Here is a 17417-nt window from a genome sequence, read left to right on the forward strand (position 1 = left end):
ACTAACTTGAACAAAGAAAAATTGCAGAAGGCATCCAATTGAACCATAAGTGTTCCTAAAGTACCGAGACAAGCATAATTTCAAATAGCTTACGCTGCTTTGGCACAAAAAGTTATCAAGATGTGCTAGGTCGTGCCTGTTGAGTGCAATACAGCCCTCCTTTGCGGATAAATCATTAAAGGGATCCAAATAGACACTGTCAAAATTCATGAATCAGAGCAAGCCAGTGTGGCAAGTTTAGCTTGGTGGCACCAGCTGCTTTTTGTTTCTGCATCTTTTTAACTTGCCAAGCCTCTTCCATGGTACGAGTGGCCATATTTGTTATTGCATAAGCATGATTTACAGATACAGCTTGACATTCCTTTTTAGTGTATATTTAACAGCCATGCGACTACCAGCAGCATGATTTGACTATAATTGTGACGTATAACTGTGAGTATACTGTGAAAGTTTGTTTGCCGTTGGTCTTTGCTGTAGATAAAGGTGTCATTTATCATGATGAGTTATAGACTGTTTTGTCAATTCTAGGCATATGTAATATGTAATAGACATTATGGAAATCAAAGTGCAAGGTAACTGGGTGAAGAAGCAAATAGGTAATGGAATGTTTTCATTGGCAGAGTTGTGCAAAATAACACCAAGGTAATGCTACTTAAAAAAAAAAAAACAGGAAAATAAAATATACCTTTTGCATGAGTTGGAGTATCTTACTTCTTTTTTTGCACAAAGTCAACGTGATTCCAAGTCATCAAGAAGCTTTTTCAAGTTTTGTTCATTTAATGTTTATTAAGGGCATACTTCCTGTAAGTTGAATGTAAGGAAACCTCCAAAATATGTTAATCTTTCCAGAACTTCAGCACTTCACTTGTGCTTGCATCAATAGGAAACTAAGCGAAGGCCCCCAATCTGTCCAGTTTATCAGATACTATTTCACCTGAAATGTTTGTCCCTTTTTAGCTGATTATCCACTGTATTATTGACGACAAGTTGATGAATACAACTTTGTGCGAGTGACGCAGTACAAGCGAGTGCACGTATCACTTTCACTGGCACAGTATTAGCACTTAAAGCTCAAAGGTGCATAGAACTCATTGCTGTAACAACCATGCACTCAAGTTGAACTGCATTTACATGCACCATTTATTTTCCATCTATAGGAAGCTGTGCCATCTTGGAGAGTACCAATTGGACTTTTCCTGCAAAGCAGCTACAACTTCAGAATTCTCAAACAAGGGGAACACTTCGAACAGGTGAACGATGAGTGCAACATGCATATGGCTAATTAGTCATCGCAAGGATTTTGACTTTTCAGCTTCAACTGAAGAACACTGGTTCCTTAGACAGTTCTGATCTTCAAATCTTTCATCACAATGAGCATGATAGAATTGTGCTATTGTGGAAGTTATTAATCTAAATTTGTCATAATGCACTTGTATTCATTTAAGACTTTTACAGTCACAAGCATATTGTGGTGCGTAAAAGCAGACAACAGTGGTGTTCTCAACTTCCTGTTGCTGCTTGCATCACAGGCCATCTCAGGAGCAGCAAAAATTTGGCTTGTGCCAGTCAAACATTTCATAGTTCGTTAAGCACAAGTTAGCATCAGTTGCATACTATACAGCAAAACTTGTGTTTTAGGTGTTGTGATTTAACATGAACAAGAACTTTCCCACCTCTGATAATGTTGTTTACTTAATTATAATGCTCACTGTTTGAGAAAATACTGACTTTAATGTTAAACTCCGTCTCAGGCTTCTTTTGCATGCTCGTTATGGTTGGCATGCTGACAACAAAGCATCACATTAATGTAAGTTGTTTTCTGTTCAAATGCATGTGCGGTCATTGTTCTGGCATTAATTAAGAGTGGTACAACTTGCCCCACGACTTGCTGTCACACTAGGCCGGTCAGAGTAGCTTGACCATAATGATCCTAACTCGAATTAGCAGACTTAAGTAATTATCATGCAGGCTAGGATAGCAGGGGTTACTTGCCTCAACTGGCCTCAGCTACCTCAACTTACAATGGCGGTGCACGACGCCGATGCGGCCCAGCAAGTCGCTGTTTCAACGTTCGTTGCCAACAGTGACTGCATGAGTGGCATGATTGGCCAAAGCTTCAAAAGACATGTAAATGACACATATCTAGTTTTGCCTTTGATAAAGAAAAACCGCAAAATTATCTTGTCATGGCAAAACCTTGGCTTAAGGTAGATGATGGTTTGAGAATTTATTCTGGGGTAGTGGCGAAAAAAAAAAAAAGACAAGGATGAAGTAAACCTGGGAGGACAGTAGCTACAGTAGGGAGAGTTAATAGAATGCCATTACTGAATGGCGCATCTTTTTTTGAGGCTTCTCTGCTTTGAACACAAAACACTGCTAGTTGATCAGCTTTTAGTACAAAGAACCGTGCCACAGTTGTCAGTTAACTAACTAGGAAGCTTACTCAAGTGTATTTAGCATATTTAGCAGAGTTTTCTTTAATGCACGGTTTACCATCCTCAAACTACAGAGTAGGCTATGAGGGACGCATAAGTACTTGGGCTCCGGATTCATTTCCGCCATCTGGTGTTCTTTAATGTGAAACACTTACAGACTTGTTTCGTTTCGCAGCCCTGCAGCTTACCAAAGAGCAAGGCTGGCGAATTGTTCTGGGACTACAGCATTACATTCCACAGGCACTGCGAGAAGTGAAGCAGGAATCGCCACGCATGACTCGTTAATGCATGAGCAGCGCACCGAGGCACTGGTGCTCCTGCCGCGGAGAAGTGGAGCGAGTTGGTGCCCATCTCAAAATGGTGGACAAATCACGGTGCGAAGCCGCCAACGTGTGAAGTGCTAACCGCCAGGCCGAATGCAAACGGCCCCTCGACCACAACTCCATCACCCAAGTCAACAGGCCCACAACATGCACAGCCTGACAAGCTGTGTTCTCACTTGAACTCTCGAGTGCCGTCATTGTACATAAGACTTGAGTGACTGTGCTGGAAGGCTGCATTGTCCATACACATTCCGTCCAGACTAGCCACGCCACAGCTGACGAGGGTTTCACAATGCAAGTGACTGCAATTCCACCGCACTATAGCTGCACAGCTCGGTGTCATTTTCGTTGGAATACTGTAAAAATATTGACTTGCAAGCTCAATAGATCACCTTCTTAATTTTACACCCAGTCCCATGATTTGGAATAGTTCACAGACATCAAATTTTGTGAAATGGAGGGAGTGGATGTGTGTTTAGTGCGAGCAGAAATTGTTCACAAGAGTGGTTTTTGACAAAACCTAGGCCTTGTAGAAGGTGATGGATGCTACGAGGCATGGAAAATTCAAATGGACTGCTATGAGTAGGTAGTCTCAAAGAAGGTAGGCCTTCACGAAAATGCAGTCCTTTTGACATGCTGCAAGGGTAGGAAACAACTAGGGAAAAAAGTTGGAAAGAACCCTGCCATGGTGTTACAAAATGGTGCACTGTTACTGTGTTTGCATGAATGTAATGCAGCCGCTTACATAAAGCAGCAGACCTTACGAGGCCTGATAAATTTTATAAGAATTAAAATTAATGCAATGACTCTGACATGGCCTGATACTTCACACTGCAACTCTAGCCAAGGCCTTAGAAAATTAAAAAAAAAAAATAGAAAGAAAAAACATTTTGTGCAAGGGCTTTTAGAGCAGCCGTCTGTGAGGAGTTTACTCATTCTGTTCATCTCCATTTGCTCATTGTCACTGTCCATGTGTGGTGCCACTTAAAAGTGAAGTTTTGCACCCATAAACTTTGCCTTGGTGTCATCATTGCATTGTGCTGCATTATTTTTTTTGTAATATTGTAACCACATAGAATATGGAATTCATAGCATTTCTTTCTTTTAGCTATCACAAAAATGTGCTGTAGTACTTTTTATGATGTTTCGTCCATGGCAAGTTTCAAGAACTTGTTCTTTAAAAGCCTTTCTTAAATTGTTCAGTACACATGACGTCTGTCAAGTGGGAGTTTCAAGCAGCAGGGCATGATTTCTTTGGTATAACACAGTGGTTGTCAGTGCTAAGCAGCTAGAAAAGGTTCATTCATGACATGGAAGCTTCAGGTGTCAAATGAAGACAGAATGGTATACAGGTGCCTCTGGCTTGCAGAAACAGGATATTGGTGAATGATCGGGCCTCAAGACAAGGTCATGTTCATAGCAAAGGTTCATGTATTTCTTGTGGTATATACAGTTCTCATTCAAGTTTAAGCTAATGCCATCCATAATAACTACATATTTATTAAACCTAAATATCTTGCGAAAAATTTCGGCTACGGAAGTGCAGAAATCATATATCTTAAATATGCGATGATTTGAAACACCAGCTTTCATTTTCCTTTATTTTGGCAAGTGTTTTGTTTCCTCTTGCTTCAGTATTAGTAACGATTCTGTTGCGTTTTAACTGCCAAAATCAAAATATTTTACATCTGCCTAAACTGATGCACAGTAACGCACCTCTAGATTTAGCTCTAACCTATGCGTCTAGTCAAAGGAACTATAAACAACAGAATTAACTCAAGCTAGAGCTACACATCATCTTTAGAAAATAGCATGCATGTAACTTTCAATGCAAACGAGCCTATGATGCAATCCGGAAATGCATAGCAGTTGCTACGGCTGATATGTTTGGATAAGGTGCCTTTGCTCTTGACATACACCAAACAGTGCAAAAGACACAGGTGAAGGAAAAGACTACGTACACAAGTGCCCAGTGGCAGCTAAAATCTTTTTGCTGCACTCGGCACAATAAAGTTGAACAGAGGTGTAGTTCTCAGGTGCAGTAGGCCACAAAAGTTTGCAGGACACAGGATTTACGAGAAAGCTGAATTCCCAGAGAGCCTGCCCACATAATCTCAATTTCGAAGTTTCAGTGGGTAGTAGCCTTTGCATCATGCATAGTGATCCATTAAACTGGAAGCACCATGCTTTCACAGAGCAGAAATCGACATTCATCATGGAGCCTATGTCTAGTAGACTTTCATGGTCGACTGTACAAGAAAGCAGTCATCATGGTCGCTGACAAATGAACAGCCAGGAAAAGTGGGATCGCGAGATGGTGGGTTCGTTGCCATCCCATCATTTAGAGCATCTTACTTATTTATGCTATGCTGCCTTAATGGTGTTGGCAAGAACAATGGTTGCTTCTTTCTTTCATGCTTTTCTTAGTACCTATAGTTATCTGTCCAAGTTGGCACTTGTGTCACCCACCTTTTTTTCTGTCTGTTACCCTGTTCACTGTGTAGAACTTAACTAGCCCAAGTCAACACCTTGCTGACCTTGGTCCTTGCGAACTGATGTCTAGTTCTCCCTCCATTTATGTGGTCCTGTTATGTGGCTCACATAAATCTTGTTAACCGGCTCATCCCGAGAAAAGGTAGCTGAAGGTGCTGCCTTTCTTTTTTTTGCCTGCAGCTACCACTGGGTTTCTGGCATAACATCATGCTTGATATCACCATTCTTATTAAATGGCAAAAATTAAAAAAATACTCTACTTAATTGCACAGTTCTCAGTAAAGAAGGCAGACTTTTGCGAGGTTATCTACTGATATGCCCACTGCCCAGGTCCCTCCATTGCAAGTCGCATAAAGAGGAGCCACGCGCTCTTGCATGTCCAGGCATAGAAGCAGTACATACGAGCCAAAGTTGCTCTTACCTTGTACAGGTGCCTGGCAGGGCAAGCTTTGTGCAGGAATTTATATTGAAGCATATATGGCACTCAATACTAAATGAAAAGAATATAGCTGTTCCCGCAATACTGAAAATTCTCCATTTCTCTATGCTTTACATTTGTAAAATAATAATAATAATAATAATAATAATAATAATAATAATAATAATAATAATAATAATAATAATGCCCAGTGATTCCACAAGCAATCATGATGCAAGTGGCTGCAGGATTCCGCTCATAAGAAGTAGTGAAAAGTTTGTTTGGTGGAAAAACATGTCGTTAAAACAAGTATAAAGGTCAGTGGGCATTCCCAAGCAGAAAATCATCTTTGCGATTTGAGCTTGGTATGCCAATAGCTCAAGGCGACACTTTCCAGTTGCACCTATTGGCGTTTCACCAGATATGGCAGCATATTTGTACATTTTAGTTCAGAGCTCACATAGGTTTTTTAACACAGGTAGAAATGCTAGCACTTGTATAAAAGAACTTTTGACTGCATTCCATTTTTTTCCATGTGAATGAAGTGATTTTGAAGGTCTGGAACCCATCATCTTTTCTTTACCAAACATTGGAGTATGCTTCACTTGCTCCCATCTTAAGGCAACCTTTATATCAGCACCCCTGACCACCATGTTCTTCCTAAGGCAGCTTCATGCCTGGCCTATGTTAACACTTTCAGCTGTCGCTGCTTTCGAAAGCAATGCAATAAGCCTGGGGACTTCTGAGGTGCCCATGGCTAGTCTTCAATTCAATGCAGACTTATTGGCTTGATGTAGTCTTATGCTTTCTTGTAAGTGTTACATCCCGAGGATGCATTGACAGTTTGAGTACAGAGTTCGCCCTTACTTTACAAACTCGCAAGGCTCTTCAATTGGCAACTTTCATTCAGTGTACCTCAATCACCGCCACTAGTTTACAGCACGACAGCCACTGTTTAACAAAGCAAAACAAAGCAATCTAAAATACTGGTGGCTAAAGCCTCTTTCTATACATCAAGCCCTTTTACTAGTGGTCGCTCAAGATAATGGTCCCTATTGTTGCCTGCACCAATTTTTATGCCAAGCGAAACACACATGAGCCAGCAGCACAACAAGCTTTGACGAGTCAAAAGGTTGCTTGCATCGCCATAAAAAGCAGAGGGCCAATTACTCAAGCAATGACGAAAGTAATATGGAGCTATGCAACTATTGCAAGTGTGCTTATTAGAGCAGTAGAAGAGTGCTATAAAGGTCTTATGTTTAATTCCTTTTTTTGAAGAGAGCTGCAGTTCACCAACTCGTGAAACTCTCTGCCAGATGTGGCATACGGCTATGATCTCCCCATTTTTGCTCCACGGTCTTTGTGGTAGACCTGGCGCTTCTCTTGACCAGAGGTTGTGTGTGTGCCATTGCAGAAATCATTGATGCACATTTTATTTTTGTTCACAGTGCTATATATCATAGTGCAATATGACATGCTATGTGCAACTTACTTTTTCTGAGGGGGTCTCGAGGCATGCATGCAAAGTTTATATCGACACTGTATGCTTAAACAGCGTTTGGTTGGTGGCGCCAGAAAAGTCCATCGCTAGTGTAAATGACACAGAGAGAGAGAGAAAAAGTATGTGTACTCGACATTCACCAAGAGCTCCTGCCCTTTCCATTCCGAAATGGGCATTTTTTAACACAGCTTGCACTTGGCAATTCCGGCAGTCCCAAACTGGGTCTTTCAGTCCATGACCATACAGCACAGGCAAAATATACTGTGTTAACTGTCTAGTGCCTCAACAGTTAATGGTGCCAAAAGGCCAAGCTTAAAGGAACTAACAACCAACAAAAACGCACTAGGAGGTTGCGGTGGAAATGACAAGATTGTGCTTTATGTTGATAGAACAATATACAGTATATACAGTGAGTGATATTAGTGACAATCAGGAATGTTAATATTAAACCAGTGAAGAATACCAGATGAAGCAGCACTGCTACAAAACACTAGTGCTACACAGCCTCTCCACATGATTACAAGTCCTTATGCGTAACTTTGTGTTGTTAAGAGCAGTGCGATTTTTGCTCGAAGTGTTCTGTCAGATTTCATTCGCATTTGTGCTCTTTTCAATGCATACTATGACGTAAAAAACTCATGCTAATTGAGAGTTTTAGTATAGCGCAAGTGGCACCATGCTGTACGCAACAAAATAGTGGGGTCAAACTGTGCACGTGCCAGACGCTATGGCAGCTTTGCATGCCTCCACTGTTTTTGGGATTTAGCACGAGACACTAATGCTTGCAAGACGGTTTAGCATGGAAAACATGGCAGTGCCTTTGAGGACAGAGTCGGCTGCTTGAGATCTGTCAAGTCGTCGTCCTGTGCTGTTTGGTCTATTCATTCCCTACAGATGCTAGTGTTTGTCTTAGATTTGTGTCATGATTGTTCAACAGCAAAATATTAGTGACAATAGGGCACTGTTTCCTAAATCCGTCAATTTTTTAGGGCTTTAAGCTTAACAAGAGTAGCTGTGATATTAGTGACAATAGGGCACTGTTTCCTAAATCCATCAATTTTTCAGGGCTTTAAGCTTAACAAGAGTAGCTGTGCTATGCACAGTCTACCGACTCTTTAATGGTACCGTGCAAGCGTTGACTGACCAGCCGGTCAGCACCTTCTAACAGCGCGAAGCGACGAGATCAGCAAGAGTAGCGCATGCGCACCAAGTTCCCTGGAAGCGCAAGTTTCATGTGCTAGGCTCTTTCCACCAGCACAACACAGCCCTTGCGACGATTAACTCTGTGCAAGCTCTTATGGGAGATAACGGCTTCCATCGAACTTGGTGCACGTGTGCAACTCTTGATGTTGTTGCTTCGCGCAGTAAGAAGGCACTGAGCGGCTGGTCATTGACTGCTGGCGTGGACTGTTAAAGAATTGGATGACTGTACATGGCCTCTGAGACTTGGCAGCGAGAGCAGCAAGTCGCATAAACAGCCTTTAAAAAAGGCCACAGATTACAAATGCATTTTGTTTGTAGTACAGATGGCGCCACAAGCTAAATAATCATAATTTGCAGAAAAGCCAAGAGCCACCATGGTCGTTGCTAAGCTCATAATATAGATAAATCATTGGTTTAGACTGCCATATTATGTATATTAGGTTTACTTGTGTGTGCTCTGTGAACTTTTATATCTAGATGGCATCACAGCTGTTTGCGTTCACATTCCATTCGGTTTCGCTTTTGTAAAAGATTAGTTTGTGCAACGCTCTGAAATGTACGTTAGCACTAACATTGCGTCGCTTGCTAACGCTAACATATTACGCTATACTAAATCTCTCTAATAAGTTCCACTGTTCTTTCATCAGTAATTGGAACAATGTTGCCATTCATTATATAAAAACCCGCACAACTGCTTCTGCACAAGACGTAAATATTGTTCTGCATACACAGTGGAGGACAAGAGTATGGCATAAATATGAACATATAAAATTAAAATTTTCTGCAACAATTCAACAGAAATGCTGCAGTATTGGGCACTGGGTAACATAAGCCTTCTGTCGCACTAAACAAATGCAAGCTTAAAAGTCTGCTGTTGGTCATTTCCCTAAGCGCCCTTTGCTATTGAAATGCACTCTTTGGCCAACAGCTGCCAGTAAAATATGCTGTTCTGCATAAATATAACGGGGAACATGACTATGCCAAGAATTTGTGTCGGCCAAACTAAATTGACTTACAGCAGCATTAAGTATTGGCATCTGACACCAACTCAGAAGAATGGCACTTCAAAACAAGAACAGAACTGGAGTTCTCACCTGCAAACATTAACCTTACCCGCACAACCTAGATGCTATAGTACAAGCTCAACTGCCCCCTTTAATATTCCTCGAGTGTACTAGTAGCCATGCTCAAGAGAAATTTCTTCAGCTGTACGGCCTGCATACGAGAAGATGCACCATGCAAAGAACAGTACTGCCAAGTGTTTAAATAAATGCCTAACCATCACAACAAACGCCAGTACAATTCAGCCAACTTTATTGTGGACTGAAAATAAGAACATTTGTGTCTAATTCGGTGAACAACAGGAGCACTGAGATTAAAGATGTTGTGTACATATTGTTTCGAAGTGTGCTTCCTTGAATTTCCAGAAGTTGAACATCAAATCAAACACATCTCCAGGTTGAAAAGAAAAACGATGCACACACAGTGTTGTAATTGGCACTGTCAGAAATAAAACTTGGAAGGCATAAAAACAAGACACCTTTTCCTGAGGGACGAATAGTCTTGACATTTTACACACAATCACAAGAACGTAGAGGGTAAAGGGATGAAAGGCAAGCTCTAGCATTGTTTGTTCATTTTTATCTGACCATCTGACACACTTAATGAGACACCCTTTTATATACAGAAAACCATGTGGATAAAGCTGCACAGACACAACTTAAGTAGCACACTCGACATGACAATCACAATATTTTACTCACGATAAGTCTCTACAGGCTTTTATACAAACAAGCTTTTTCTGCTTCAAAACAAAAACACCTATATTCTACAACACAAGGTATGACTTCTCTTAGCTGCTTGAAACTCTGCAGCAATAACGAAAAAGAAAGTGGGGGAAAAAAAAGTAAAAGCAGCCACATAGGAAGCATTTAGCTGAAGTCCCTGTCCGGCAGGGCCAGTGGTGCCACTAGGGTCCACAGGTAGAGTGCAGAGCATATCCAGCTCGACACCATCTTGACCCACATGGAGGCAGTGTTCTCAATCAGGTTCTTGGGATCGTCACTTGGCCTGGAACACGGTCACAACAGCCACAGTCAGCACCACCACAGCCTGGAAACACTTGAAACTTTGTGTTTGTCAACATATGAAACTTTGATGTCTTACATTCATATTCAAAAGCAAGGATGCAGACTGGCCGACTAATTTTTCGGACTCCAAAAATTCGGACATGCTCAATTATTCGGTCTGCTTCGCGGCACCGCCATTCTCCCCATAGACCATAATGTATAACAACTGCCAAAAGTTCAGACACCTTGCGACGACTCTGACCGCTGCATGGTTAGACTTGCTGAACGCCCTTTTTATATTGAACGAAGCCTCCTTGCTGCCCCACGAAGTGGCGCTACTGCAAATCCCCGCTCATCATCATCGTTTCTGCCTGGTTCGTGGCTACAGCAGTTCTGGGCTCAGCTTAGTAAGCCATATGTCAAGACAATCCAGCAGCTGATTTGTTTCTTCGTGCACGACGCTGCGAGTAGGCCACGTTTTTCGTTTGTGCAACTGGTGTCGGCGTGACGGCGTGGTGATGTTTGCTTTGTGTGCTGTCGAGGTTGCGGGGATCCAACGCAGCATACAGAAACATCGTGTCAAGCGTCTAATGGCGCCGACAATGTCCGCGCAGACAACGCTGGGCAATGCCGGCAAGTGAGTGCCGGGAGGCCTAGGATTTGTCGCCTACCGATGTGCTCTCTACTGACGCCGAAAATGTTCTGCCGAGACCTGTGCAGTGGTTGCATTGCGATTCTGGGCACCATCTCATTTGAGTTTCACAGGTGCTGACACTGCTGTACCGACATGCGCAGAACTCGACGACAGCAAGATCATTCGTCAGGTTTCGGCTGCACCGCTGGACGATGAGTCGGAAGATGACGTACCATGTGCTACGCTGCCGTCGCATGCAGAGTGTGTACAAGCAGCGACTGTGCTTTCAGCCACCTATAGTGACCGTACGACTCTCTCCGAGATTCAGGCTTATCTCATTGCGTGTAAATGGAACAGCGTGCAATGCCGCATTTACGATTTCTTCAAGCCTACTGCCGAGCCAGAGTAAGCGCATGGATATCAAGGATATTTTTTTATTATTAATCTGCTTTTTTGGACACCTGTTTATTCGGACATTTCCGCAGTCCCCGTGAGGTCCGAATAAATGGTCGGCGACTGTAAATACAAGTGCCACCTTTGCCAACAAGAAAAACCACAAATCATCCAATGTTGTTATTCTTGTTTTGGTTATGTTTGAGTTAAAAATTATGCAGAGAGCATCAAAGATTAGTGTTAAAGTGTGTGAAGCTCCTCACTGTTCGAATGTCTTGGCTACCTCTTGCCAAATACCGAGGTTCTTGTCTTTTGGCCAAGCAACTTCATGTGCTGCATTGCTATTCACCGAGTAGCACTTCACTGAGAAGGTGGCTCCAACTGGAGCCATCTGTGTAGTGTTACACAATGCAACAACCCAGAGCGCTGGGAAAACACATGCCACAGAAGTGCATCCCTTCTGCTGCGACTGGACAGAGGTATGATATCACAACCAATGAATAAGTGCTGTACCCCACACCTATCATCCTCCACTTGACTATGCCCCCCCCCCCCCCCGAACTCTCTCAACATTCTCTACTCTGCACAGTCCAACCACCACAGTATCAAAACCGACCTTATTCCACAATGAAAGATCCACTTAAAATAAAACCTGTTTCTCCTTTTAAGGCACTTCAATTACAGCGTGCTTCTCCGTTTCATATCTGCTGGCCTCTTTGGCAGCTGAATTCACCTAATCCCATTTTAAGTTCTCCCTACAAGAGGCCAGAAAACTCACTCACGAGTAGACTAACTCTGACTGACTCGAAAGTCCAAGTGAACCTGGCTGAGTAGAACTTTTGGTGAGTCGAAGTCCTTGTGAGGCCCTAACCAAGAAATATATTTTGTGAATGACTCTTGAGAGTGTACAGTCTATTTTGCCAACCAATGCTCACTACTATGACGTAAATTGTCTTTCAGTGTCAAAAAGTGAAGACAATGGAGAGAGCAAGGCAAGGCACTCACTGGAACCAGTTGGTCAGGGTCATCATGACATAAAGTGAAGCCAGTGCAAACATGAAGTGGAAGAACGACCAGCTGTATGCCACCCCATCATCCTCATTGTCCCACACCTTGGCCTCTGCATCACCTCCAGCACTGGAATCTGCAACAGGAGTAGTGTGGGCAACAACAAAATGTTTGTCACGCAACAGCAGGGGATGGAGCAAGATTTACATGAGTTCACAGGTCCCTGCGCCAGCCCAAGCTCCACAAGAAGAAGTTCACATGATACCGCTCCTGCTTTTCGTCTTGGGTGCTAACTCACAGACGTGACTAGCAATGCCGCAACAGCGAAATTTGCATCGTAGCATGTAACCGTCCTCTCTACATTGCTTTACTTTGTTCCCCTCCATGCTCTTCCCTTCATTACAGCGGGCTCCTCTTTGCTGGCCTTCATCCCCACACAAACACTGAGGACATGGTTATGGTAACATCAGCTAATGGGCTTCTTACTTCACCATATAGTCTTCTTTTCTCTTTGTTTGTTTGTTTGTGTGTGTGTGCGTGCATGTGTGTGTGTGTGCGTGCATTTATTGCTAGGGGTGTTCAAGTACTCAGAAATTTGAATACAAGTCAGATAATTTTGTTTCAAGTTAGATACCATGCCTATACTGACTACTGCGAAAGAGGCAGCAAACTGTAACAGCTACAAATTATCAGTTTTAAATGCAAGATCACAAATTCTTCATTTAGAAAACTGCACAATTTATCCTGTCAATCACTTTAGAGCCTGGTTGCAAAGAAGCTCCCCAAGAATGAATGGATGCTGTATGACTAGCTTTCGAAAAACACCCAATAAATGACTGCTAAAAAAAAATCACAAGGTGCAGGGAAGAAATGTTGAAGAGCTTGCATGTCATAGACACATTCAAAAGGGCCCACTGCAAAGAAACGCATCACTGGTAGTAGCGTAAAATACAAAACTTCTACATGACTACACTGCCAAAAACACTAAATGACAGAATACAAGCAAAAATCACAGGTTGTCATGCAGGCCTCCACTGCAAAACCTGAAACAGGGCTTGCATTACCCATTTTGTTTCTGCATTGCTTCGAAAACTTTTGTTGTTTCAATTCTTAGAATTTGCAACAATTTGTTTAGCAAACAGTGTACAATAACAATACTTTAACGGTCATTTGTTGTGAAATATTTGGCAATTCCGAATATTTGAAAATACCAAATAGTTCCTCTTTGGATATGAATAGCGTGAAATATTCTATTCATATTCGAAAATTCGGATATTCACCCACCCCTAAAATAAACCAGTTTATATATATATATCTTTTCTGCCAGAAAAATATTCGCTAATCAGCTCGAATACTCAAAGGTCGCATTTTAAAAATACTTGTATTTGATTTGATTAGAAAACATTATTTAAAAACACCTGTAGAAAATGACCTTAAAGGGGCCCTGAACAACTTTTTATCGAAGTGGAGAAAGACATTTGAAGTGAAGATGGGCTATTTCAGAACCACTTTGCCGCAAAAAGTACTTCAATGCGTTCAGTAGAAGCGGAGTTACCGGCAATCAAACACGGCCTCAGCTGTGCTCCCCTTCCTCCTCCAATGCCTTGCACTTCGAAGGCTACGGCGGAGACGTCACCGTGGCACACAGTTCAAACTTCCGATTTGGTGCCTATGCCACGCTAATCATAAGCCAAACGCGGCTGTCCTCAGAGAGCCGCAGTTCGCTTAGCTACTGGACTCATGGCGGCCACGGTGTAGCCGAGTGCAGCGACCAATAGCAGCAATAGTGTGCTTTATGACGAAATAGAGCACAAAGAAAAGAGCGAGGAGCATGGGATTTTTGAAACGAGAGCGTTTGAGAAAAAGGTGACTTCGCGCTCCGCTTGCGAGCTTTGTGGAACGCATACGACAGCAGAACTTGGCTGAGATGTTCACAACAGCGCATGCTACCCGCGGACTATGTTATTTCACCAAGCCCGAGGGGTGGTTCAGGGCCCCTTTAAGTCTGAGCCCCACTAGCAGGCTTAACAGTGCACATCAAGCACAGCTTTGGCACAACCTTATGGAAATGAGCATCCCACCACTTGCCCATGAAAGCAGTGAAGAATATGCAACAATTCATGCTAAACTCCCCCTCTTTAGTCATCACTGTCCTGCACAGGAATGCAGTGCTACTTTTTGTTATGACAAGGCAAAACGAAGAGAAAGACGAAGAAAGGAAGGCAGGCAGCAAAAGATCTATTTAAACGGTAAATAAATCAGCGCATTACCTTCGCTCCCCACAAGTGCAGTGGACTCTGTGAGAGTGTAGGAGAGATAAAAGAGAACAAGAGAAAGAGAACAGGCCATCAGTGAGGTGGCATGCAAATGTGCAATTTTTTAAATCCCTACCCCTTTTGGGTCTAGAATAAAAAAAAAAAGAAAGACATTCCACAGCTGCCTCCCTTGCCCTCTTTCTCTCAGAGATAACCCCAGGGCTGTGTGCGTGAGAAAAATAAAACACCAGCAATACTGAAAATTCCATAGCTTCACACTCCTAGTGTGTTTGCTCTAGAGCTGCAGGGTGCACCCCTCAATTGCATTCCCACTCCTTTTCGGACATTGGAGATCCCCGCAATGCCATTCCTTCATAACTCCATGGAATAGTGAGTTGGACCAATCCCACTCCTGGTGTCGGTGGGCTGGTTCATTCCACTCCTCTAATTCTAGTAAATGACATGCTTTCTTATAATTGTTTACTACTTGCGCTTGCGTGCCTAGCAACAAAAAAATATTTTTTTTTAAGTTATAACAACGTAAAAAAAGATGTTATGTACAATTTCTTTTGCACAAGAGCAATCAAGCTTTGTGGGCTCTCATCTCTTCAGAGAGTTGCTAATTGTAATCTTTATGTCCCCCATAATGGGCAGAGGCATAGCCAGAAAATTTTCTGGAAGGGGGTGGGAGGCACTTCCTTGGCTTGGGACAGGAGCTTGGGCAGGCCGCATACTGACCCAAAAATTTCAGGGAGTGGGGCTCATGCCCAGTGCTCCAGGCACTCCTTCATTTCTTAAGAAGTAGTAAAGGAGTTAACTAGTTGCCGTCTTTAAATGCACTTCAACATTGTAACTACGAAAAGTTTCTGGATCATCAGAAGTGCAGAATATGTAGAATACCGTGTTGTTTATGATTATTACTACGGCAGGGGTAGTCCCCACTAGGCACCGTATTTACTCGCATAATGATCGCACTTGTTTGTAAAAAAACTGACACAAATTCAGGGGTGCGATCATCACGTGGGTTAAATTTCCCGCATTTGCTGCGGGATGACAACACGTCAACGAATAGGCGGCTGCCGCTGTAACAGTGCGGGTACCGAAACAAAAATGGCGGCCGACAGAGCAAGCCAAACGCACCGAACACGATTTTTTTCTTCTCGTGACTACATTATGTACATTGAAACATTTTATTCCGTATCAGTAATGCATAATATCATTACTGTCGGCGAGTTTGCGGCAATAACGTAGCCATGACCACAATGAGGGGACAGAAACAGAGATGGGGGCGCTTAGCTGCCAGTAACAGAAACCAATGATGGGCATGCTGCGGAAACTACGGCATTTGTCTTCACTGCTATCTTAATACGGCACACTTCCACTATGAGTGGGCAAATATCTTAGCTTTGTTACAGGCGTCGGTGCATGAATAGGGTACGCTTCTAATGTATCAGTGTAAACGTGGCTCCTATCGTTGCCACTCGCAATTTGTTGCATGCCCACGAGTGCAGACGAGAAGAATCGAAAAGAAACTTTTTTGTTGTTGTTGACCACAACCCATTATAAAGCCTACAAATAATAAAGCCAAGGCAAGTTTGGTTGTAGCTTTTTTTTTTTTTTTTCATGGAAGTGCGGGAAGTGAATTAAATTGGGCATCTGCTTAAGAATATTCGGGCGTGCTGGCCACTCGGTATGTCTTGAAGAGCCGTTCGCACAGCATTCGACATGTGGTGAGCGCGATCATCATTAGCTAGACTTGGCACACGACATATCGCTGTGGCAAGGTCGGGGTGCGATCATTACACGGGAAAGGAAAAAAAATCGAATTTTGACGACAAAATGCAGGGGTGCAATCATTACGCGAGTGCAATCATCATGCAAGTAAATACGGTAGTTACTGAAAGAGCCATATTGAGTAAAAATTTATAAATGTAATAAACTAAGTCCAACTCCGTCTAATTGCCAAACTTAGAAGTTTTGTAGTCTCTCTGAAAATCAACATTTAGTGCTCCGGTACTATGTGCCCATTCCACTGCAACTCCATTCCAGAATCTTGGCTCCCATTTCATTCCCATTGTATCTGACAGGCTGTTGCCATCATTCCGCTGCCACTGCATTCCAGGCGTTTGAAAATGGGAAGTGATTCCAGAATCATTCCAACTCTGGAGTTGCTACTCTGCAACTCTGGTTCATTACTAGCACTGGATTACTAACACTACAAAGCAAGCTTTATCATTTTAGTAAGTCGCTGTTACAAGAAATTCTGCAACGAATCATAACAAGTAGCTTTAGGTTCCTTATGTGATCAAGAGCTGCAGCAAGAAATCTCCACAAAGAAATAAAATTTTTCCCTGCATCAGCCCACGAGGTGCTCTGTTCATTGTGATGACGCAGCAGACAAAATTTGAGGGCATGATTGCTAGCATTTTTATACAGTGCAACAGAGGTTTCTGGAGAGTCAAGTCAGCAGAAAAGCCTTTTCTCCTTCACACTGTCACGGCCAGAGTAGAACAACTTGACATTCACAAAATATATCAGGCAACTGACCACCAACGTGGGGTAAGCCATGGCATTGCCATATAGTAAAAACTCGATATGACTAAGCAGGTAAAATCATCAATTTGCTTCATTATATCAAAATTTCGTTGTATTGAAATTCGACCTTTTATGCAAATAAGCACAGTC

General features: G+C 42.6%; 2 protein-coding genes across 5 annotated transcripts in view; one reads left to right on the forward strand and one right to left on the reverse strand.

The window, feature by feature from the left end:
* The window catches only part of LOC142579641 (uncharacterized), a 143931-nt gene extending 133663 nt beyond the window's left edge, over positions 1-10268 (forward strand). For all 3 annotated transcript variants that reach the window (XM_075690041.1, XM_075690043.1, XM_075690042.1), the window contains exons 25-26: positions 1158-1250; positions 2611-10268. In XM_075690041.1, the coding sequence (XP_075546156.1) occupies positions 1158-1250; positions 2611-2691 (174 nt within the window). In that variant the 3' untranslated portion in view covers positions 2692-10268. The remainder of the gene's footprint in view (positions 1-1157; positions 1251-2610) is intronic.
* Serinc (serine incorporator TMS1) overlaps positions 9671-17417 on the reverse strand; it is a 30697-nt gene continuing 22950 nt past the window's right edge. Inside the window, exons 10-12 of one of the 2 annotated variants that reach the window (XM_075690044.1) lie at positions 14748-14774; positions 12475-12613; positions 9671-10443 (exon numbers count right to left, since the gene is read on the reverse strand). In XM_075690044.1, the coding sequence (XP_075546159.1) occupies positions 10305-10443; positions 12475-12613; positions 14748-14774 (305 nt within the window). In that variant the 3' untranslated portion in view covers positions 9671-10304. The remainder of the gene's footprint in view (positions 10444-12474; positions 12614-14747; positions 14775-17417) is intronic. The other variant, XM_075690046.1, reaches the window with a different exon arrangement.

Source organism: Dermacentor variabilis, chromosome 4 (genome assembly GCF_050947875.1).
Source record: "Dermacentor variabilis isolate Ectoservices chromosome 4, ASM5094787v1, whole genome shotgun sequence".
Classification (NCBI taxonomy): Eukaryota; Metazoa; Arthropoda; class Arachnida; order Ixodida; family Ixodidae; genus Dermacentor; species Dermacentor variabilis.